Source organism: Suncus etruscus, chromosome 16, assembly GCF_024139225.1.
Source record: "Suncus etruscus isolate mSunEtr1 chromosome 16, mSunEtr1.pri.cur, whole genome shotgun sequence".
In the NCBI taxonomy this organism is placed as follows: Eukaryota; Metazoa; Chordata; class Mammalia; order Eulipotyphla; family Soricidae; genus Suncus; species Suncus etruscus.
This window is the reverse complement of record NC_064863.1, coordinates 86210295-86234459: the sequence shown is the minus strand read 5'-3', so window position 1 is coordinate 86234459 and position 24165 is coordinate 86210295. Positions and strand designations below refer to the sequence as shown.

The 24165-nt window shown below is 50.0% G+C and overlaps 1 protein-coding gene across 1 annotated transcript in view; it reads right to left on the bottom strand.

Moving 5' to 3' along the window:
* The window catches only part of FAM193A (family with sequence similarity 193 member A), a 50950-nt gene that overhangs the window by 11425 nt on the left and 15360 nt on the right, over positions 1–24165 (bottom strand). The window contains 12 exon segments of the mRNA XM_049789699.1: positions 2034–2051; positions 2053–2221; positions 2525–2807; positions 4445–4708; positions 5572–5770; positions 17319–17480; positions 17482–17571; positions 20599–20778; positions 20884–21037; positions 22749–22991; positions 23068–23180; positions 24086–24163. Of these exon segments, the coding sequence (XP_049645656.1) occupies positions 2034–2051; positions 2053–2221; positions 2525–2807; positions 4445–4708; positions 5572–5770; positions 17319–17480; positions 17482–17571; positions 20599–20778; positions 20884–21037; positions 22749–22991; positions 23068–23180; positions 24086–24163 (1953 nt within the window).

Genomic DNA, 24165 nt, shown 5'->3' with positions numbered 1-24165 from the left:
GGTTCTCAGGGGTTACTCCTGGCTCTGCACTCAGTTATTTCTGGCAGGCTCAGGGGTCCATATGGGAAGGCAGGGATCCAACCTAGGTCAGCGTGTGCAAGGCAAATGCCCTTCCTGCTGTGCTATTACTTTAGCTCTGTAAAAAAGAACACATTCAGGGGCCGGGCGGTTGGCGCTGGAGGTTAAGGTGCCCTGCCTTTACCTGCGCTAGCCTAGGAGACCGGACCGCGGTTTCGATCCCCCGGCGTCCCATATGGTCCCCCCAAGCCAGGAGCGACTTCTGAGCGCATAGCCAGGAGTAACCCCTGAGCGTTACCGGGTAGTGGCCCAAAAACCAAAAAAAAAAAAAAAAAAAAAAAAAGAACACATTCTTTTTGTTGTTGTTGTTTTTTGGGTCACACCTGGCCACGCTCAGGGGATAATCCTGGCCTGTGCTCAGAAATCACTCCTGGCAGGCATGAGGGAACCAAATGGTGATGCTGGGATTCGAACTACCATTTTGTCCTGGATTGGCTGCATGCAAGGCAAATGCATCTCTGTGCTATCTCTGTGGCCCCTAGAACATATTCTTTAGTTTTTGTTTATGGGTCACACATGGCAGTGCTCAGGGGTTACCATCGTCCTTCTGCATGCCTTACCTCCATGCTATCTCTCCGGTCCCAGAACATATTAATTTTTTCCCCCCCAGAACATACCTTTGTATTTGTAATCATCTTAGGAATGAGGTCCAAGGAGGGAGAGAAAGACCACCAGCAGGCAGTATTTTAGTGCTAACTGATCAAATGTACAGTTTATCTGGTGCAGTTAGGTAACTCATGCACATAGAGAGTATTTTGCTTTGTTTTCTGTCATTACCCAGTGGTGTGTACCCTAAACTCTTGAGTGCAGGCATCTGACCTGGGTCTCTTGCATGCAAAGCACCTTCCAGAATATTGGGCTCTCTAGAACCCTAAGTGGGCTTTGCATTTCTGGTGGGGGGAAGGGGCATGGTTCCCATCGGCAGTGGCAGAAACCACTTCCCACCATGCTAGGGACCATATGTGGTCCAAGGATTCAAACAAGGATTGGCCACATGTAAGGTACCCTAATCCACAGTCCATCTCCCCAGCCTTTCAGTGTTTTTGGTTTATTTCTTAAGTAGGAAAGAAACAGTTACATGAATAACCTATTTTATAATATTGCAGTATGTATTTTTTTTGTTTGTTTTGGTTTTGGGGCCACATTCAACGGTACTCAGGGGTTACTTCTGGCTCTGTGCTCAGAAGTTGCTCCTGGCAGGCTCAGGGGACCATATGGGATGCCAGGTCCATACTAGGTCAGCCGTGTGCAAGGCAAATATCCCGCCACTGTGCTATCACTCTAGCCCCTGCAGTATGGTTAATTTGTTTTGTTTTATTTTGTTCTAGGCTGTATTCAGTGGTGCTCAGGGGCTCTGCATTCAGAAATCACTCCTGGCAGGCTCGGAGGACCGAATGGGAATGCCAGGAACCCAAGTTAGTCAACTGCAAAGCAAACACTACTCGCTGTACTACTACTCACCGGCTCCCAGCAGGGTTAATTTTAATTGCCAATAAATAGAAACTTTCCTGAGCCAGAAAGAAACGTTCTCCCTTTCACTGCCAGTAATTTTATTTTTGGCCACACCCAGCAATGCTCAGAAATTATACCTAGTGGAAGACCATATGGGAGGGAATGCTAGGGATTGGACCTGAGTCTGCCACATGCAAGGCAAGCACCTTCCCCATTGTACTATATAGCTTTGGCTCCAACTGCCAAATGGTATTTTCTTACCATTAAAGACATACAAAAAAAAGACACGGCTGGAAGAGCAGGAAGATCATAAAACTGCAGGAGTAACACATGAGCCTCTATGACCGGCCCCTGCCAGAGTTAGGAAACAGTCACACCTGGGTGACATGACACTTTCCTGGCTCCTCACCCTCAAGTCTCAGGAGCTGACTAGGCTGCCTACGGAGCCTGTACACAGCAGAAGAAGTCCAGCCCCATGTTCTGCCTGTGGATCCTGCACTTACCCCACCATGCCCGAAGAAACTCGCAGTAGCAGCAGTCCACAGTACTTGCCCTCCCTTCTGGTTAGGTGGAGGTGGAGGTGCTGGAGCTGTGCTCAGAGCAGCTGTCTTCATCAGCACTCTCATCACCCTCTTCCTGCTGGGGGTCGTACACGCCGTTTTCACAGCGGTGTCCTTCACAGTCGGGGTCGCTGCGGAAGCAAACACATGCACTGTAACGAGTCCCCTACCCCCACAGTGGGAGAGAGGCAAGGTGCAGGGAGCTCCTGGCCCAAGGCCCCGCTATTCACACACTTTGTCAAAGGGCGAGCTAGCCCCAGTGAGGTAGGCTCCCTGTCCCCCACAAAGAGCCAAGTGTGTAGAATTGAAAAACAACATGGCCTTCCTCAGGTTTTGCTGATGCTGCACACTGAGGATGACAGCTGGCGCTCAGGCCCTCCACTGCTCTGTGGCACGTATGGGGCCGTGTGGGAGCATCCTTAGCCCCTGCTCACCTGCAGACACTGGGCGGTGCGCTGAGGGAGCCATCTGTGGTGGGGGTCGGGGGGGCCACAGGTGCAGGACAGAAGCTCTTGCGGGGCTCTGCAAACCCGGGCGCTGTGGTTGCAGCTTTGGGGAAGGACGGGGCTGCGAGACTGGCCAGATGAGGTGTGGAGGCTGGAGCGAGGGTGGCAGGGGAGAGTGTGGGAAGCGGGGACAGACCAGTAGGGCTGCTCCTGGGTGCCACAGACATGGCAAGCCGGTGGTCGTCCTTGCTCAGGCCGTGGAAGACGTCCCCTGCACATAGACAAAGGGGTTACTTCCATGGCTGGTGGATAAAAGAACACATGACACTTCAGTCTGTGTAGCTCAGTGGAGAATCTGAAGGACTGACCCTGGTGGCCCCTGTTCCCTGGCTCATCTAGTGCCAGATTCTAGTTCCATCAGGGGACAAGCTACACCGACACAAGTTGGGGGGGGGGGCGGGCGACACCAATGCCCTACAGCACCCATGCACAGCACAGGCTTTGTCTGCCTGAGCGTGAGCTCTGGCCGTCCACAGAGCTCATGGGCTAAATTGAGGGGTGCTGTCCCCAGGCAGAGACCTCCAGGATTAGGCTTAACTGATTATTTGCCACGAACATGCTGATGTTGGCATCTGTTCTGTCTGTCCCTTTTATGTCTTTTTTTTTTTTTTTTAAGGCCACACCCAGAGGTGCTCAGGGTTCATTCCTGGCTCTGCACTCAGTAGTTATTCTTGGCAGGCTTGTAAGACTATCTGGGATGCTGAGGATAAAACCTGGGCCAGCTGCATGCAAGGCAACCGTCCTACCCTGACGTACTCTTGCTTAGGCTTCGAAAAGAAAATTCATCTTTTCTGTTGTTCTGGGGCCACACCCTGTAGTAGTGCTCAGGACTTATTCCTGGCAGTGCTCAGGGGACCAATGGGATAATAGGATCAAACTAGTCAGTCACCCTAAGGCAAATGACCTCCTGCCCAGTTGTGCTGTCTCTATGGCCCTTAGCTCTCTTCTGTCTGAAGACACAGATTCCCACTGCCAGGGTGGCCTCTGCTTGGGGATGCTGGGAGTGGGGCAATGTGGCAGGTCCCTCTGGCATGCAGGCGTCTGTCCTCCCTGTGAGGTGCCAGTCAGCTGAGGGTGGCCCAGGAAAAACTGCACACCAGTGGGCCGGGCTGCAGACATAACAGTCTGTCACTCTCTCCGATGCCCCAAACACTTAGGAGAGAAGCCTCTCGTAACCCCTGAAAATGACTAAACAGCTTACATGCCAGGCTTAGGCTCCAGTGCTGGAACAGCTGACAGCTGGGGAGCAGACACAACCCAGAGCAGTGGCAAAGCCCACAGGAAAGCCAAATGGGACCCAGATGCCTGTTACCTATTCCTTTGCGTAAGCTTCCCTACAAAAAAGGACCCCTCCCATTTCTGGGAGGGGTCTTGGGGATGTTACATAAGGGTTTGACCTCATGGGCCTAAAGGGAGATTTGCATGAATGGAGGTTGGAGGAGAGATGGCTGAAAGAAGCTAGAAGCAGGGCAAGCTGACAAGGACCATGCTTACATTAGGTTTAAGATTATAGGCCACACATGTTGGCAGGCAAATAAAGATGTCATCTCCTAAAGAAGCCTGACTGCATGTGAGTTTTCTACCCGCCGTTCTCCTGAACCCAGAGACCGCCGGCTGGAGAAGGGGGAGCCACGTGGCCTGGACAGCAGAGAAAGGCCTCTATCACCATCCACCACCATGCAAGCCTATCCAAAGGGCTCTGATACAACAGAGGTCCGCATACATGACCTTTACCTTTTGGGGCCACTCTCAGAGGTACTAAGAGCTCACTTCCAGGATGGCCAGGTACAAGGCAATCACCTCAACCACCAGCCTCTCCCACACACCAGCAGACAGGCACGACCTTACCTATGGAGGGTGGCCTCTTGGACGACACCTTGAACTGGCTGTTGCTGGACTGCACTGTGGTGGCTGTGCAGGACACGGAGGAGGTGGCTGATGAAGTGGCCATGACAACTTTGTTGGCTTCCATAAAAGCATCTTGGAAATTGTATAGACATTTCTTTTTGACGGCGCTTTTTTTCTCCTTACTGTCCGTTCCTTCGATGGGAGCTGGTTGGGGCAGGGCTTCTGGTCTAGCTTCGGAGAGTGCAGGCCCGAGGATTTCACTGCCTTTGAAAAGAAGGGGAGAATTGAGGCTTCTTAGGGGCACAGCACACCCACAGAACATGTTGCTGACTAGATACTGACCAGTTTTATCTAGGAACCTTATTGAGCACCCAGTTATGAAGCCAACTCCTGCATCAGGTGCCTTTCAAAGTCATGGTACTGACTGCCTGAAAAATGAATTTTCTAAGGCTGATATTGTTATGATTCCCATCTTAAAGATGGAAGGAATTGAGGCTCACCGAGAGGCTAAGCAGCTTCCCCATGGTCACACAGCTAGAAGCTTCCCCACAGCCCCAGATATCAAGTCTAGCTTGCTGTCTCCGAACAGAGACGGGCCTCATGGTGCCCCCCCCCCACCCAAACAGCACTACCACATGAAGATAGGCAATGATGTACAGGCACAGCCCCATATCAGGAATGTCTATTCCTGCCAACTGGCAGGGAGGTAGCTGGGGTAAGGAGCTGGTTAAAGGGGACAGGCCCACTTAGGGCCAAATAGAAACAGGAAAGGAGCAGGAGCCACAGCACTCGGATGCCCGTGCCACTGACTCTGTAACTGGAACTGAGGGCATTTGGCTCTGCTGCTCAAGAAGCAAAGGCAAAGCGCAGGGCCTCTGAGTTCAAGAGGGCAAGGGAGTGGAGTCTGGGACTGTTCATCTCACTGCACAATTAGCAAGCACCCCAGGGCCCACAGATAGGGATGGGGCTCGGCTTGGAAAGGGAGGAGGGAACAATGGAGGATGGCCCGGGGCCTCCTACCAGAGGTGGATGGGAAGCACCTCCTGGCTCTCGGGGTTCTAGCAGGGAGGCACTGTACTCGGCTCAGACCCCTGCAACCTTGAAGAAAGTTTTAAGGAGTTCCTTACCAGAAATTGTATCTGGCAGGAAAGTGCCAGAGTTCCAGTTCTTATCATTCATCACTTCTGATCCCCAAAGACTTATAAATTTAGAACTATTCCACTCTGGAGTATTCCCAAAACAGCTTGGATAAATATGGTCTTGAAGAGATGCATTGAATACCTGATGCTTATTTGTGTGATTCTGAACAGGTGCTGGCGGTAAAGCCTACAAAAAAAAAATGCTCTAATCACATATCAGACTTACTTCTTTTGGCCTAAGGAGTCAACTATCACACACACACACTCACACACAGTCACAGCAAAGACCGGGAAGGCTGCCATGCCCTTGCTCCCTTGCTGGCTGTGGCTCTGGCACATCCCCCAAGGGTGGGTGCCAGGTGCGAGGGGACGTGGCAGGTAGGTCAGGCTCTAAGGTGAACTGAGGCACACAGTTCACAGACCAGAGAACTTGGTAGCTTTGAAGCTCCTCCTAGCACCTTCTTGCTCAGCACAGAGCACCTGGCCCTAAGACTGTACTGTCCTGGTCTCCCCAGGTATGGGAAGGCAGCACATCTCTGTTCAGCACAAAGTCTGGCCCAGGGGCATTGTGCGATAGCCTCCCCCACTGTCAGGACAGTGGGGTAGTCCTCTGGTGTGTGTTGCTGGCCTGCCCTGGGCTTGTCTTACTGCCACCAGCCCCGCTAGAGCCCCAGGCACCCATCATGCTCCCTACAACGTACACCACAGCTTTTGAGCTCAGGCCTTAGACCTCTTGCCCTCACCCTCCCAGGACCCCGGCCCAGCTACTGGCACTGCGACCCCCACGTTCCGAGAATCAACAAGGCTGACTCCACTCATCTTTTCCTATGGACACTGCTCTGCCTCCCTCTGCTATGGTTCAGTGTCCCTCAGTAGGGGCCCCGAGTGCCAAGGAGGGCTTTGAGGAGATCCTGAGGGGCAGAGAATGAGGTTGGAAGGGGACAGTGGCACAGAGACTCAATGAGGGTGCCAGAGCAGGCACAGCAGCCAGCAGCAGGGAAGGCGAAGTAGCAGGGAGAGAGGCGACAGTGGCTGGTGCCCACATGGGAGCTCATGAGCGGGCTCTATCTTCACCCTTCTAGCCATGTGATCTCAGGCAAATCCTCTACACTTTTTGGGCCTCAGTTTGTCTCTAGTGTGGCCACACCTATCTGTTAAGCCATACTGAGACACCAGTGTGCTGAGTTCTGTGCCTCTGGGTAGAAGGTGTAAGCAGCTTGGGGCCCTGGGGCCATGACAAGGCAGATGTGGAGAGGAGGCAGGGCTGAGGGGCTTGGGCAGCCCAGGGGTGGTGAAGAGACAAGAGAAGGTGAAGGACTCCCTGGGATGGGATGCAGGTCAAGAAGCAGAAGAAAGGGGGTCATAGAGATAGCATGGAGGTAGGGCGTTTGCCTTGCATGCAGAAGGACGGTGGATCAAATCCGGGCATGCCATATGGTCCCCAGAGCCTGTCAGGAGCAACTTCTGATTGTAGAGCCAGGAGTAACCCCTGAGCGCTGCCGGGCGTGACCCAAACACCTCCCCCCCCCAAAAAAAAAGAAGCAGGGGAGCAAGCAGCTGTGGCCAGTGAGGGACAGCACACATGGGAGGTCACTGGGAAGGTCTTGGCCTGGCCTAGAGAGCTCTGGTGCCCTGGTGCCTGGTACCAGCTCCTAAGCAAACCATCCCAGGACTCTGGTAGTTGGTTTTCTTCCCTAGTCTCATCTGGTCTCTAGAATGATGCCTCAGGGGACTGACTTCCATAATTTTATTTTTATTTTGGGCCAGTTATGGCTTGGCACTCGGAAGCAAACTGGGTTTCCTGAGCAAAGATATAAATAAAGGTTTGTTTTTGTACTACGGATCTCTGAAAACAGGGCTGGGGTTTAAACTTTTGTCTTTATTAGCAATTACCACTGGGCTCAGCACATACCGGATGCTCAATAAATGTTGAACAGAACTGAGCTCATTGAGAAGTAGCCATAAAGCTGCAATTTGGGATAGAGTTAGCGAGCCCCTTAGCCCTCGTCTCCACCAGACAGAAAGGCAGCAGAGGCCAAAGTGAACAGGGCACTGTGTCTAGAGACACTGATAGACTTCACCAACCTTGGGGCCCCTCCTGCTTCCCCAAGCCCACTCCCCACCCTCACCTTTCCAGAGTAGGTATAACCATCAACAAAGACAACAGAACCCCAACAACCATGAGATGATTCAAATGACTGAAGACACAGATCCCCAGAAGCAGAGATAACAAACAGAATGCATATATTCAAATCAATAGGCAAATCAGTCAGACCCAGAAAGGAATCCCTAATATCTACAGAATAAGAACAATAATTACACAGTGAGGCTGGAGACTGTACACTGGGTAAGGCCCTGTACACAGGTTGAATCCCTGGAATCCCATATGGTCTTGAGTACTCCTACAGAGCCATAATTAACCTATAAGCATTGCCTGGTGTGACCCCCAAAATTACAAAGGACATCTACTTAGAATGCAGGCAAACATGTGAGGGCATGAAATATGTTTAAAGTGTTGAAAGGGCAGGGGACAACAACTTAGAACTGTAAATCCAGAAAAACCACCGTTCTTTTTTGGGGGGGAGGGGTCACACCCCAGTAGCGCTCAGGGGTTCCTCCTGGCTCTACACTCAGAAACCACTCAGGGGACCATATGGGACGCCGGATTCAAGCACACCATCCTTCTGCATTGCAAGGCAGATGCCCTACCTCCGTGCTATCTCTCCAGCCCCCAGAAAAACCAACCCTTTAATAGTGAAGGAAGAAATTGGGGCCGGAGGAGGATTAGCAATGAGGTAGGGAGTTTGCCTTTCATGCAGAAGAACGGTGGTTCGAATCCTGGCATCCCATATGGTCCCCTGAGCCTGGCAGCAGCGATTTCTGAGTGGAGAGCCAGGAGTAATCCCTGAGCACTGCCAGGTGTGACCCAAAAAATAAAAAACAAACCAAAACAAAACAAAAATAGTGAAGGAGAAATCAAGACTTCCTCAAACAGAAATTCAGGGAACTTGGGGCTGCCACGGTGGCGCTAGAGGTAAGGTGTCTGCCTTGCCAGCGCTAGCCTAGGACGGACCACGGTTTGATCCCCCGGTGTCCCATATGGTCCCCCAAGCCAGGAGCGACTTCTGAGCACATAGCCAGGAGTAACCCCTGAGCATCACGGGTGTGGCCCAAAAACCAAAAAAAAAAAAAAAAAAAGAAATTCAGGGAAATTGACAACCTGGAGCCTTGACCTCCAAGATTTTCTGCAAGTCGTACCAATCCCAGGTTGGAGACTTGGATTATACATAAAGAAGAACATAAAATAAATTTTTTTTTCTTTTAAACATTGATTTAAATTTAGGTTTTGGGCCACACTCAGTGGTTACTCAGGTGTTACTCCTGGCTCTCGTGCTCAGATAATTGTTCTAGGCATGCTCAGGGGACCATGTGGGATGCCGGGAATCGAATCCATGGCCATCTTGGGTCACCCCACGTGCAAGGCGAACGCCCTACCACTGCGCTACTGCTCTGGCCCCTAATTTTTGATTTTTCTTAGTAACTGACTAATCTAAAAATACCCCTTAAAGAAAAATACTGGACTAGATGACTAATTTGGTATGCATAATAATGACAAAATTGTCATAAAGAATAATCCCATTCACTCCACAAGCACTGACAGATTGAGAAGGAGAATATGACTTAACAATATACTGTAAGCTCTAGGGGCATATTATTATAAATGTAGGTGGATGGGGCCAGAGTAGTAGTACAGCGGTTGCAGAGTTTGCCTTGCACGCAGCTGACCCAGGACAGATCTGGGTTTGATTCCGGCATCCCATAGTGCCCCTGAGCCTGCCAGGAGTGATTTCTGAGCACAGAGCGAGGAGTATCCCTTGAGAACTCGCCCAAGTATGACCCAAAAAACAAACAAACAGCTTAAGAAAATTTGACTTGCTTCTTTCAGTTTTCTTCATATAAATAAAAACACCTTACATTGATACTGAAAGTTGGTTTACTGCAGAAGGAATGTATTAGAAAAGCACTAGAGAAAACCTGAGAAGCCATGACAGGGAGTTTCTTTTCTTTTTTTGGGGGGGTCACACCCGGCAGTACCCAGGGGTTACTCCTGGCTCTATGCTCAGAAATCGCTCTGGCAGGCTCGGGGGACTATATGGGATGCTGGGATTGGAACCACTATCCTTCTGCATGCAAGGCAAATGCTTTACCTTCATGCTATCCTCTGGCCCAGGGAGTTTATTTTCTTTTTTTTTTTTTTTGTTTTGTTTTTGGGCCACACCCGGTGACGCTCAGGGGTATACTCCTGGCTATTGCGCTCAGAAGTCGCTCCTGGCTTGGGGGACCATATGGGACGCCGGGGGATCGAACCGCGGTCCGTCCTAGGCTAGCGCTAGCATAGGCAGACACCTTACCTCTAGCGCCACCGCCCGGCCCCTATTTTCTAAATCATAGGGAGGGCCCCAGCTGGCTTTGTACTTGTAACTTCTCTCATCTAGGGGCCTGGGAGTAAGCACCTTATGATCTTGTTCTGAATTTCTGGGTATGTGTTTTCCTATCAGTGATTCCCCCTGTATCTGCTCTAGGCCCCCCTTGCTCACCAGAGTGATCCCCTGATGTGGGCCCTGCCCAAAAGACCCACTGGGCCCCTTGTTGGCTACCCATATTTGCCCACTGGCCCTACTCCCTGACCATTTATTCCCCCCTTGCTGTGCACTCCCTCTGCTTGCTGGGGCACATTCTGAGAGCCCACAATCCATTGATTTTTGTGGGCTATGTGTGATGACTTTCACTCTTGGTCAGTGGGGGCATAGTGTCCATTTCCTCCATCCTCTCAGGAGTAGGGAGTAAGAAGTTAAGCATGCTCTTTCTTGGGGTTAGCTCTGTTTTATTTCTTTGTTTTTGTTTTGTTTTTTTGGGTCACACCTGGCAGCGCTCAGGGGTTATTTCTGGCTCTATGCTCAGAAACCCGCCCCGGCAGGCACAGGGGACCATATGGATGCCGGGATTCCGAACCACCATCCTTCTGCATGAAAGGCAAACACCTTACCTCCATGCTATCTCTCCAGCCCCTCTTTTGCTGTTTTTTGTTTGTTTGTTTTGGGGTCACACCCGGTGGAACTCAGGGATTACTCCTGGCTCTACACTCAGAAATTGCTCCTGGTTGGGCTCGGGGGACCATATGGGATGCCAGGGATCGAACTCAGATCTGTACCAGGTCGGCCATGTACAAGGTAAATGCCCTACTGCTGTACTATCACTCTGGTCCCATATTTTATTTTTTATCTAAAGAAAATACATTAAAAAAAAAAAAAAAGAAAATGCATCAGATAGTTGACATAGTTGATCATAATACATTTGTTTCCAGATAAGTGTTTTTTTGTTTGTTTGTTTTTGGGTCACACCTGGCAGCACTTGGGTTACTCCTGGCTCTATGCTCAGAAATCACTCCTGGCAGACGCAGGGGACCATATGGGATTCAAACCACTGTCCTTCTGCATGCAAGGCAAACACCCTACCTCCACGCTATCTCTCTGACCCATTTCTAGATAACTGAAAGTAAAGTTATTGAGGGGGGAAAAAAAATGGAAAAAAAAAAAAAAAGGAAAAAAATGTTAAAAAGGAAACGAAAAAGTACAGCAACAATAAAGTTTATGAAAAGTATTGTATCTCCAATGAAGTTGTTAATACAACGGTAGAAATTTTAATAAGTTCTAGTTGTTAGCTGTTCATTCAATTAAATTAGTGTGTTTCGGGGGCTGGCTTGGGGGATCATATGGGATGCTGGGGGATCCAACTGCGGTCCATTTTGGTCAGCTGCGTGCAAGGCAAACACCCTACCATTGTACCATTGCTCTGGCCCTAGATTTTTCTTTTTTTTCTTTTGTTTTTGGGTCACACCAGACAACGCTCAGGGCTTACTCCTGGCTCTACACTCAGAAATCACTCCTAGCAGGCTCGAGGGACCATATGGGATGCCGGGATTCAAACCACCATCCTTCTGCCTGCAAGGTAAACGCCCTACCTCTATGCTATCGCTCTGGACCCCCAGGTTTTTCTTTTCTTTTTTTTTTGGTTTTTGGGCCACACCCAGCGGTGTTCAGGAGTTACTCCTGGCTGTCTGCTCAGAAATAGCTCCTGACAGGCACGGGGGACCATATGGGACACCGGGATTCGAACCAACCACCTTTGGTCCTGGATTGGCTGCTTGCAAGGCAAACAGCGCTGTGCTATCTGTGCTATCTCTCCGGGCCCAGGTTTTTCATTTTTAAATTTCTGTCTTGTTTGTTTGTTTATAGCCCACACCAGCTGTGCTTGGGTAGCTTCTGGCTCTGCATAAAGGGGTCCATATGGGATGCTAGGGTCAGCCTTAACAAGGAAAACATGTTTCCTACTTTCCTATTACTCTAATGCTCCTACTTTGGATGTTTTGTGGGTAAATAGGTTTCACCTTAAAAATATTCAAGATAAAAATTCAAGATGAATGTTAAAATAATCATTTCCGGGGCCAGAGCGGTGGCACAGTATATTTGCAACTCAAAGTCCAGCCAGCTCTCTCTTTCTGTCAGCCTTCTCACTTCCTAAGGCCAAGTCAAAACATAGCATCTTCAAGACAATGGTCTTCTCTCCCTGCCCTTGAGCACAACAGCAAATGATTTGTCTCAGGGACTCTCCCTGTCACTTTGAATACCTGCTTACAAACAGGTTTGGTCAGTGTAGAATTAGATTATTTCACTAGGTATAATTATTGTATCCCTTTCTTTAGTGCTATTCTCTTTCTAGTACCAGATCATAGGAAGTGGGTCTTAGCCCCTAGCTAGAATACTATTTCCCTCAGGTTAAGAATATTTGTTATCAGGAGTAAACCAGGATTCCTGCCATCCCTTAATTTACATCACTAATGACACCTAGGGCCAGGAACTTCTTTGATATGTAAGAATTTACTCTTCCTTTTTATCCTCTAACTCCTAACTAAAACCTATTCTATTACTAAAGGTTATAAACCACCTAAAGCTATGTGTATTTGTTCTAAAATCAAACAATGTACATTGCATTCCTTTCATGTTATGACTGCCTCTTTCTCCCTTTATATACTCCCTTGCCTGAAGATTTTATTTGTTGCACTCTTGCCAGAGATGTGTTGACCCCACACATACTGCGTGTGGTATCATTATTTCATATTTCATATTCGTCTGCTTCGTGTACCCGCTTCTCCCAGTGAGGATTTACGGACCCCACTAAGGTCTTGCTTAGGGACACAGCACGTCCACAGCACTTGGGACCAGAGGCAATGCATTTGCACACACAGCTCTGTCTACTAGGTGCTGGGAATCACATACTCCTGAGCTGGTGGACCTTGAACAATATTTATTGGGTCCCTATACTGCCTCAGGGCTCCCAATGACTGTTATCTAGCACCTGATGATCTGAGAGGCTCAGAGAACTTTCCCCAGCAGCGTTCTCAATCAGATCATTGGGTCTGAACCATGAGATAGCAGGCATGGTGCTTAACCTGCAAGTAGAGAGCCATAATTCAACCTTTGGCACAACATCTGGTCCCTCGAGCACTGGTAGTAGTGATCCCTGAGTGCAGAGTCAGGAGAGACTTTAAGTATTGCCAAGTGTGGTCCAAAAACCAAAAATCGGGGCCGGGAAGGTGGTGCTGGAGGTAAAGGTGTCTGACTTGCAAGTGCTAGCATAGGACGGACAGTGGTCAATCCCCGGCATCCCATATGTGTCCCCCAAGGCCAGAGGCAATTTCTGAGCGCATAGCCAGGAGTAATCCTGAGCGTCAAACGGGTGTGGCCCAAAAACCAAAAAAAAAAAAAATCAAGAGAAAAAACCTCCAACCAAGACTGAATGGGTTTGTACAAGATTTCATACCAAAAAAGGGGGGTGGGGGCCGGGCGGTGGCGCTAAAGGGTAAGGTGCTGCCTTGCCTGCGCTAGCCTGGACGGACCGCCGGTTTGATCCCCAGGTGTCCCATATGGTCCCCAAGCCAGGAGCAACTTCTAGAGCACATAGCCAGGAGTAACCCCTGAGCGTTACCGGGTGTGGTCCAAAAACCAAAAAAAAAAAAAAAAAAAAAAAGAAAGAAAAGGGGGGGTGGTTGGGATTAAAAAAAATACAAGCTTCATACATAATTTACCACATGATGCAGTGAAGAAATCTACTAAGTTCAACTACTCTGCAAGACCAGGTAAGAGGGAAGGTGAGCTTGTTTGGAGAAGCAAATACTTTAATACCAGGTATTTATTTATTTATTTGTTTGTTTGTTTGTTTATTCATTCATTCATTCATTTATTCATTTTTGGGTCACACCCGGCAGCGCTCAGGGGTTACTCTCAGAAATGCTCAGAAATCACCCCTGGCAGGCACAGGGGACCATATGGAATGTCGGGATTCGAACCACCATCCTTCAGCATGAAAGACAAATGCCTTACCTCCACGCTATCTCTCCGACCCCAATACCAGGTATTTATAAATAATACAGAGGATGTTTCCAAATTAAAAGTGGCACCCTGTCAATGATTTTGACTTAATTTGGAATGCTCCATGCTCGGTGCTCAGGGGTTACTGACTGTGGTGCCCAGGGAAGCACTGGTGCTGGGGGTGACTGTGGAACCACTGCAAGCAAAGCCTTCTCTTCTGCCACAACATATGATGGATATATAGAGTGACTGCCACATCACACAGGAGCTGCTCTTGACACAGTGCTCCTGGAAGTCTGCAGGGGACTGTGAGGCACTGGGGACCAAAAAACAGGCATGTGCTCCATAATACTAAACAAGGGTTGGAACAATAGCACAGTAGGGAGGGCATTTGTCTTGCATGTGGCTGACCTGGGTTAGATCCCTGGAATCCCTTATGGTCCCCCGAGCCCACCAGTAGCAGAGCCAAGAGTAACTCCTGAGCAGTGATGGGTGTGGCCCCCTCCCCCAAAAAAACTAAATGAACCAATGAACGGATCTGGCATTAAAAGCAAAGAGGAGAGAATCCAACATTGACAGCTAGTCATCTGGATGTACCTCTTTCCCTATTGCTCATGCCTTTCCATGATCAACACTCAGGCAGATGTGAGATGCAGGTAAAGTTCCATGTGCCCTTCCGGGTCTGGTTCTGAGTCTGGGTGGGGACACGTCTCCAAGCCACATTCAGAAGCCACTGCATGACTATCTGGTGACACCAGGACAACCAGGTTGGTGGTTCAATGCTGGTGATCTGAGCAGTGCCAGGGCCACCTACCTGGCGGTCCTCAGGGACCTTCACGACTATGCTCAGAAGATCACAGAGCACCAGGGTTCAAAATGAGGTGGGATCCCTGGCTCTGTGCCTTCTTCCCAGCCTCGTTTATCCTTCTGTGAGGTGATCTCAAATGTCCCAACACCAAAGAAAGAGGAAAGAATTAGCTCTATGACAGAGTCAGCACAGCTTTTGGGAGTAACCAATGTTACTGGACTTGAAGATTCTTAGGAGCCAGCAAGAGAACAGCCAACCCTGTCTGTCAATGTGGTGCCCATGGAGAAGGAAGAGAGAGAAAGAGAACTCTGCTTGTGGAAATCAGAGTACCCTAGGGCCACAAGAATACAGGGTCGGGAACTCAGGCAGCTGGATCAGGCCAACAGCCTGGTCTTGAATATGTGCCTCAAAACACGGTTTCCAATCCTTTGAATAGTAAAGGCATTAATGACATTTTTGGGGGGTCACACCCGGCAGCGCTCGGGGTACTCCTGGCTCTACGCTCAGAAATCGCTCCTGGCACGTTGGGGGACCATATGCGATGCCAGGATTTGAACCACTGTCCATCTGCACGCAAGGCAAACATGCTACCTCCATGATATCTCTCCAGCCCATTAATGACATTTCCAATTGAGTCAGATTTAAGCATGAATCTGGGCAACAACCAAAGATAGATCAGAATTTATCATGAGAAAGAGATTCGATCCTAGACTAAAACTCATGAACTGCCCAGTTGTTCCTCATCCCTGAAAACCAACAATGCACTCCACTTATGTGTATCTACTCCCTACTTCAGAGCAAGGTACCCCTGCTCACTACTACCATGTCCCCAGTTTTTCTCTTCCAGGAATAGTCAATGTTTTAGATGACCAAATGTATCTTCATCTAGGGCAGTGCTTCTTAATTATTTTCTGTCATGCTCCCTAGGAAGAAAAAAAAACATTTTCGCGCCCCCTGCGCAACTGTAAGTAAGTAGTATCTTTATTAAAAAAAAACTTTAGGGGCCAGGCGGTGGCGCTAAAGGTAAGGTGCCTGCCTTGCCTGCGCTAGCCTTGGACGGACCTCGGTTTGATCCTCCGGTGTCCCATATGGTCCCCCAAGCCAGGAGCAACTTCTGAGCGCATAGCCAGGAGTAACCCCTGAGCGTTACCAGGTGTGGCCCAAAAACCAAAAACCAAAAAACAAAAAAACCAAAAAAAAACTTTAACCTGTAAAACAAAAATATGTAAAATAATTCAAGCTAATTTTTTTTTGTTTTTGTTTTTGTTTTTGGGCCACACCCGGTAACGCTCAGGGGTTACTCCTGGCTATGCGCTCAGAAGTCGCTCCTGGCTTGGGGGACCATATGGGATGCCGGGGGATTGAACCGCGGTCCGTCCTAGGCTAGCGCAGGTAAGGCAGGCACCTTACCTTTAGCGCCACCACCGGCCCCAAGCTAATTTTTTTTTTGGTTTTTGCTTTTTGGGTCACACCGGGTGGTACTCAGGGGTTACTCCTGGCTGTCTGCTCAGAAGTAGCTCCTGGCAGGCACGGGGGGACCATATGGACACCGGGATTCAAACCAACCACCTTTGGTCCTGGATTTGGCTGCTTGCAAGGCAAACACCACTGTGCTATCTCTCCAGGCCCTCAAGCTAATTTTTTAATCAGAGGTGATGTCTGGATTAATGGCTACAATGAGCACGTTTTGCAATGCATAGCTTTTCAAAGTGGGGTTTGAAGCAGGACATAGCAACTCTCAGCTCCAGAGACACGGAGACATAAACACGGGGCTTAGCTTGCTATGACAGTGTTTGCTGAGGTCAAAAGTGGCCCTCTTTACATAGCCTTGTACCCCCCCCTGGGGGCCGTGCCTCACTATTTGAGAAACACTGATCTAGGGGAAAAATCCTATCAACAAGGTCTACCTTTGAACTGGAACAGTAATACCAATAGCAAGCAGAGCTGATGTGCCAATCAAGGTTAGTTCAGTCAAATCTTTTTTTTTTTTTTTTTTGGTTTTTGGGTAATACCCGGCAGCACTCAGGGGTTCCTCCTGGCTCTACGCTCAGAAATCGCTCTTGGCAGGCTCGGGGGACCATATGGGATGCCGGGATTTGAACCATGGTCCTTCTGCATGCAAGGCAAATGCCTTACCTCCATGCTATCTCTCCGGCCCCTCAGTCAAGGTTAGTTCAAAGTGGGAGAGGCAAATAGCAATAAAAATGACAATAGACCTAACTGGGCACAGATTCCAGGATACTGAAGACTTGCTCTGAGTAGAGGTGAAGATGGATTGTTTCCCAACTGAAGTAGAGGCTTTCTGGGCCAAGAATCTGCTCCAGGTGCCAGGCTCTCCCTCACAGCTAGGGGGAGGCCAGGAGGACTCACACTCTATTCATTCCAGTTCACCCAGAAGTTCATGAGCACAAGGGAGATGAGAGGACACACAGAAGTGCTCCCACGGCATCGGCTTAGTGGACCTGCAGGTCCTGAAGAGGAGGTGGCCGCCAGCTTACCTTACTGTGTGTGAAGGGGGGCGCTGCATACAGAGTAGGGTGGAGGAGGGGGCGCGGTAGGTGTGGCACGGCGTGCAAGGGTACATGTCCATGGATGTGGGGGTAGAGGTGCAGAGCAGGGTGTGTGGGTTTCTCAGGGCTCAGGAACTGATGTCCAGGGGGGGAGGGCAGCAGCTGTCATCGCCACCGCGGTCAGCCCCGAAGCTTCCTGCTTACAGACATGACACTCACACGTGTTGGCAGCCTGTTCAGCCTGCAAGGCAAGGCAAGAGAGAGCTGGGTTAGGTAGTGGCACGGGAAGGGGCCAACTGAGGGAAGCAAGGTTTTTGCTGACTGGCTCCAAGCCACACACGAGGGCAAGAGGTATACAAGGATCCCCAGATACAGTTCAAGGCCACTCACACTTGCTGCTCACATCCTGTTGCCAGCCTGAGCATGGACAGGAGACTCTGAGAAGGCGAGCAGAGAAAGGATGCTGGGCCCGGAGAGATAGCACAGTGGTGTTTGCCTTGCAAGCAGCCGATCCAAGACCAAAGGTGGTTGGTTTGAATCCCGGTGTCCCATATGGTCCCCCGTGCCTGCCAGGAGCTATTTCTTTTTTTTTTTTTTTGGTTTTTGGGCCACACCCGTTTGACTCTCAGGGGTTACTCCTGGCTATGAGCTCAGAAATCGCCCCTGGCTTGGGGAGACCATGTGGGACGCCGGGGGACCGAACCGCGGTCCGTCCTACGCTAACGCTTGTAAGGCAGACACCTTACCTCTAGCGCCACCTTCCCGGCCCCCAGGAGCTATTTCTGAGCAGACAGCCAGGAGGAACCCCTGAGCACTGCCGGGTGTGGCCCAAAAAACAACAAAACAAAACAAAAAAAAAAGAAAACTAGAAGCTATCATTTACTGCAGAATTGAGAAACTTTTTTTTTTTGGTTTTTGGGCCACACCCGGTGATGCTCAGGGGTGACTCCTGGTTTGGGGGACTATATGGGATGCTGGGGGATTGAGCCGCAGTCCATCCTAGGCTGCTGCATGCTACTGCTTGTACCACCGCTCCGGCCCCTGATTCGAGAAACATTTAAGAATGATTTTTTTCTTTGGTTTTGGGGGTCACATCCAGCGGCACTCAGAGGTTACTCCTGGATCTGAGCTCAGATCTGAGCTCCTGGCACACTCAGGGGACCATATGGGAAACTAGGAATTGAACCCCCGTCTGTCCTGGGTTGGCCGCATGCAAGGCAAAGCTCTCCGGCACTAAGACTGATTTTTAAAAGTAAGCACAGGGGACTGGAGTGATAGCACAGCGAGAAGGGCATTTCCTTGCATGCTGCCCACCTGGGATAGATCCGAGTTTGATCCCCGGCATCCCATATGGTCCCCTGAGCCTGCCAGGAGCGATTTCTCAGCACAGAACCAGGAGGAATCCCTGAATGCTGCTGGGAGTGGCCACCCCCAAAAAAGTAAGCGCAGGGCCCCAGAGGCATGGAAATAATTGCTGAAATTAAAGACGATTAAATAAATTGAAAAGATACAGCATGTATACAGCCTTGAAGATTTTCCCACCTCCAACCCAAAGGAGCGATATCACCTCACAAATAAAAGTGGTGGGTTAAGAGGACTTCGTTCGGTGAATTCTATCCAATATTCACATTTTATGTGTGTTTTTGGGCCACACCCGTTGACCACTCAGGAGTTACTCCTGACTATGTGCTCAGAAAATCATTCCTGGCTTGGGAGACCATATGGGAATGCTGGGAGACTGAACTGCGGTCTGTCCTAGGCTAGCTAGCGCTTGCAAGGCAGATGCCTTAACTCTAGTGCCATCGCTGCTCCGTCCTCTCAGAGCAATTTTTATTAAAATTCAAGCAATTGATGGTGTTTTGTTTGCTTGTTTTCTAGTTTTGGACCACATTTAGTGGTACTCCAGAAATTACTCCCAGTTCTGCACTTGGGGATCATTCATGGCAGGCTCAGGAGTCTATATAGGGTGCTGGGGACCGAACTCAAGTTGGCTACCACGCAAGGCAAATGCTCGACTCTCAGTACTTTGCTTCCAGCCTTTTGTGTCAGGAGAAGTTTTCTTGGAGAAGATCAAAGTCAGCATCCAGATAAGAAAAAAAAAAAAAGACAAAAAACTGAAAATGAGTTTTAAAAAACCCTGCTTTGGGGCCGGTGTGGTGGCACAAGGGTTAAGGCCTTGCCTTGCCTGCACTAGCCTAGGAGAGACCTCGGTTCAATCCCTCGAAGTCCCATATGGTCCCCCAAGCCAGGGGCAATTTCTGAGAACATAGCCAGGATCAACCCCTGAGTATCACTGGGTGTGGCCCAAAAACCAAAAACCATAAAAAAAAAAAATACCCCATATATGGGCCCAGAGAGATAGCACAGTGGTGTTTGCCTTGCAAGCAGCTGATCCAGGACCAAAGGTGGTTGGTTTGAATCCCGTTGTCCCATATGGTCCCCCGTGCCTGTCAGGAGCTATTTCTGAGCACACAGCCAGGAGTAACCCCTGAGCACTGCCGGGTGTGGCCCAAAAACTAAAAAAAAAATAAAAAATAAAAAATAAATACCCCATATAAATGAAGAGATACACAATAGAACATGACAAAATATCTTGTAAGCTAACAAGTGCTAAAGACTTTATTTACCACAGGCTCTTCAAGCCCATGTTCTCCCTTGAACATGTCTCTTGCTCACCGCCTGTATTCTCTCTCCAACATGTACTTATTCCTTTTTCTCTCCTCACATCTTTCTAAACAGCCTTGCTTCTCCAAAGTAAGAGTCAAGACCTTACCAAAGCGCTCGCACGCGCATGCATGCACGCACACACACGAAACTAACCTCTTAAAACTTCATGGTAAGAAAAGGAAATGAGTAGCTCTTAAACATGTTAAAGTACACAAAACTTTGTCCACAAAATGTGAAATACAGGACCGGAACGATAGCATAGTGGCAGGGTGTTTGCCTTGCATGCAGCCAACTCAGGACCGACCTGCGTTTGATCCCCAGCATCCCATTTGGTCCCCTGAGCCTGCCAGAATCGATTCTGAGCGCAAAGCCAGGAGGAACCTTTGAGCGCCGCTGTGGCTCAAAAATAAACAAAAAAAGTGGAATACAAATTGAGACAAGACCTAGCATCCCATATGATTCCGAGCCCACCACGAGTGATCACTAAGTACAGAATCAGGAATAAGTCCCAAGCACCAAGAAAAAAAAAATCCCTAAATTCTAGAGCCAATAACACTTATGCTTTAGAAATGCACACAGCGAAACAGGAACAAGGTGGTACCTGCTGAGTTGGGTAGGCTGGCGGAGGGCTCTCCAGCTGATTCTCCTCTTTCCTGGGGACCCCGTTCCCTAGAGCGATGTCTTCCTTTGGGGCTCCTGGTGGCTCCCCACTATTCTCACCATCCACTTCTTCATCACCAGCCTCAGAAGAACTACAGCTGGTACTGCTTACCTGAGGGGACTGTAGAAACAGCGTTTTTGTCACGGATCCAACTACCAGACAGACCAAAGGGTGCTAGGCTGCCATTCTTGACTTTCTGTTCCAATTGGGGAGCAGGGCCCATACCTCCTCCTTCAGAGCCAGGTTTTCCCCACCACCATTCAATTCGCTGTGGTTCCCATTCATGTTGGCCACCACCTCGGCGTCATTGTAGTTACTCAACGGATAAATGTCAGCAAATTTCGCTGACAGTGGTGCGACATCTTCATCATCACTACAACTGAGAGAGCAGAGGGTGAGCAGTGAGTGCCCACCCAGGGGACCACAACCAAGTTCCTGCCACTCCTCAACACAGCCAAGTTCTGATGTGCAAGAATATCATTGTGGGCACCAACCACATGACGAATGCCTGACTCCACCTCCAGAGGAAAAGCCTGGGAGCACTTAAAGAACAGGTACTGAATCCCAAATCAGGAACTAAAGGCTGAGGAGATGCTGTGTAAATGGGGACAAGTCAGTGCAATACAGCTGTTTTCTGCCATTGCCCAGAAATCACATTAGTTGCTTGTCATGAAAGGGAGAGGCCAGTCTGAGCTCTTTAGCATCTGTTCTTTATAACTATCAAAATATAGGCTGATATGACAATAACTGAGGATCAACTTTAGCAAGATTGGGCAAATGGGCAGATGGAAGCCAGTTTCCAGTGAAGGGTGTCAGGCCACGGCACACATTGCCCCCCCACCCCGGGGGCACAGTGGCAGAGAACCGGCAGATTTCCGAGAGCCAAGGGTGTGAGGCCTGACCAGCACAGATGCCTGTGGCCTGCTGGACATGCCCTGTCTGTGTGCTCCAGTCTCAGTCAGACACAGTGCGCACTCTGGAAAGAAAATGTATAAGCGAGGGGCTTTGGGGCATTGGAAAGTACGGAGAATCACCAGACTCAGGAGTCTCCTGTTCGTGGAAAATGAGACACCAGGACAATGTGTGGCTGCAGGTGCTGCTGGCACTCTCCAGATGGCTCCACCTGGCGAGGGTACCCACATTTCCTGAGGGACCATCCCCACAGATCCTAGGTGAGGACACTCCTCCAGACGCAAAGACACGACACCCTGTTCCTCGCCCTGATGAGGGCAGATTTGCCAGCCCCAGGGGCCCAGGAATCCTGAAAGCTGGGGGCACCGGCTCAGAATAAGGCTGCCATGCAGGCAGTGTCCACATGGTGGTGCAGGGCTCAGTCTGTCTTCCAAGGCTGCTTCCCCAGGTAGCATAGGGGCCACACCTGCTCTGAGCAGCAGACTTGGGAGCTGGTAAAGTGTCACCAGAGCTCGGGTCACTCGACATACATCCCTTTAGGGCTGTGTCTTTGAGAAGCAGGGCGGGAACCGCTTTCCCTCTTGCATCCTCCACAGGCTCACCCGGCAATATCTAAGGAAAGGATCTATCCATGGAGTGGAATGGGATTGAGGTCAATCTCTTGCAGAATCTGGGGGAGCTTGGACAGAGATTTTGTAAGAAAGGTTACAAGTCCCAGAGCCAAAAACAGGGGAGATGGGAAGCTGCAGTGACACGGGACTGCCCAGGGCTGGACAGCCAACCACTTGTCAGCTGGGGAGGCAGACAACTGCCCGTTCCTGGGGCCCTGCCCTCCCGCTTCCCTGTCTACTCTATCAAACAGGAAAGAAATACTTTTTTCAGGGGCTAAGGATTTATATCTGGCTCTGTGGCTCTGTGCTCAAGGATGACTCTTGGTGGTGCTCAGGGGACTCTATGGGGCGCCAGGGATTAAGCCCTGGTTGGCGTCATACGAGGCAAATACCCTTTCCGCAGTACTGCTCCAGCCTGCCTATAAAATAGGAGTGAAAATAAAAAGCTGCTGGCTTTAAAAAAGAAAAAACTAAGGGGAAAAAGGCACACTACAGCTTCTCTGTATTCCACAGACAGGACTATCTTATTTCTCAAGTTTTCACAACTCATTGCAAAGTCCAACTTACAAAGTGGGCGCTGAGCCATTGTCTGTGAGGATGAGCCTGGGATGCTGCTGCATGGTAATGGGGGAACTGGAGCCTGACCCTGAGCTTGCTGAGGACACGCTTGGTGGGCGTAGCTCCGACAGACAGTCAGGAGCAGAGTCCACTTGAAGCGGGAGCTGATGGATGTGGATGTCACCGGTGGGCGGTGGGTCCATGATCCCACAGGTGAGGATGTGGGACAGGCTGCAGTCATCACAAGCACACCTGACAGGGAACACAGGTCAGTTACCGAGGCGACCATGCACCAGGCCGCAGGGGCACGGGGCAGTGCGGGGCTCACCTCCGCCTGTAGTTGCAGTTGGGGCAGTCGGGCATGTTCAGCCGAGATGAGAGCATGTGCCGCATGGCGTCCGTGAAGCTCTTCTCCCCAGCCACCGCCTTTTTGGTAATCAACTAGGGGCAATGTGTGCACAGCAGGTTAATTCTGCAAGACCTGCCTTCATCCCGTGCTGTTTCTGCCTGGGAGACATGCCTGACAGAACCCAGGCTGACTGTGCTCAGCCTACTGAACCATTTCTTCAGCCTGTTCCAGAGTTCTTTTTCTTCCTTTGCACAACTTTTCCAAGTAGGCCAGCAGATGTATGTAGGAATGTAGGGAGAAGACCCGGTTGTGCATAACAAAGGCCAGGACCTCCACGTCCCTTTGATCTCCCCACCTATATGCCCAGAAGGCCCAGGCACACAGATGTAGAGATATACACTGCCCAGGAGCCCTAGTTCTGAGGGAGCCACACAAGAATGCCAGGGAGAGAAGAGACCAGGATGAAGGGGCCCATAGAGGCTGCAGGGCTGGGGGCCAGTTTGTCCTCTCAATTCTGTGATACTCCTGGGAGCACATGAGCAGGACAGAGAGATCCTGTGCCAATGAGACTGGTATCCTTAGAAGGGGCCTGGGTCCCTGAGAAGGTATCAGGGCAGGCAACACAACTTCAAGAAGGGGTTTCTGGACCACTATAGCAGTGGCGGGAAGGGCAGGCCCAAGTGGGAAAGCCAGAGGGAGCAGCCAGCAGGCCAGAGTACATGTGGCCCAGATTATAGGAATAGGAATGAGATGGGGTGTGAGGGGCTAAGAAATACAGTTCAGGAGAGAGGCACATACATCTGTTTCCAAACCAGGCCGGGGTGAGCTCCAGCCTATCAAGGCTGTGGAGGGCAGGGGGAAGCCAGTCTGGTCTTGAAACTTATGCCTCTGCCATTGATCTGAGCTGGGTACTGGGGCGCCAGTGCAGACACACAGCACAACTGAAGAAAAGTGGGGTTGGGGACTGCAGAGGTTGGCTAGGAAGCTGAGGGCTCACCTGCTCCTCGATGAAGCGCCTTTGCTTGAGAAGCTCCCAGTCTTCTGTTAGCACCCGCTGCTTAGTCTTCATCGTCATCT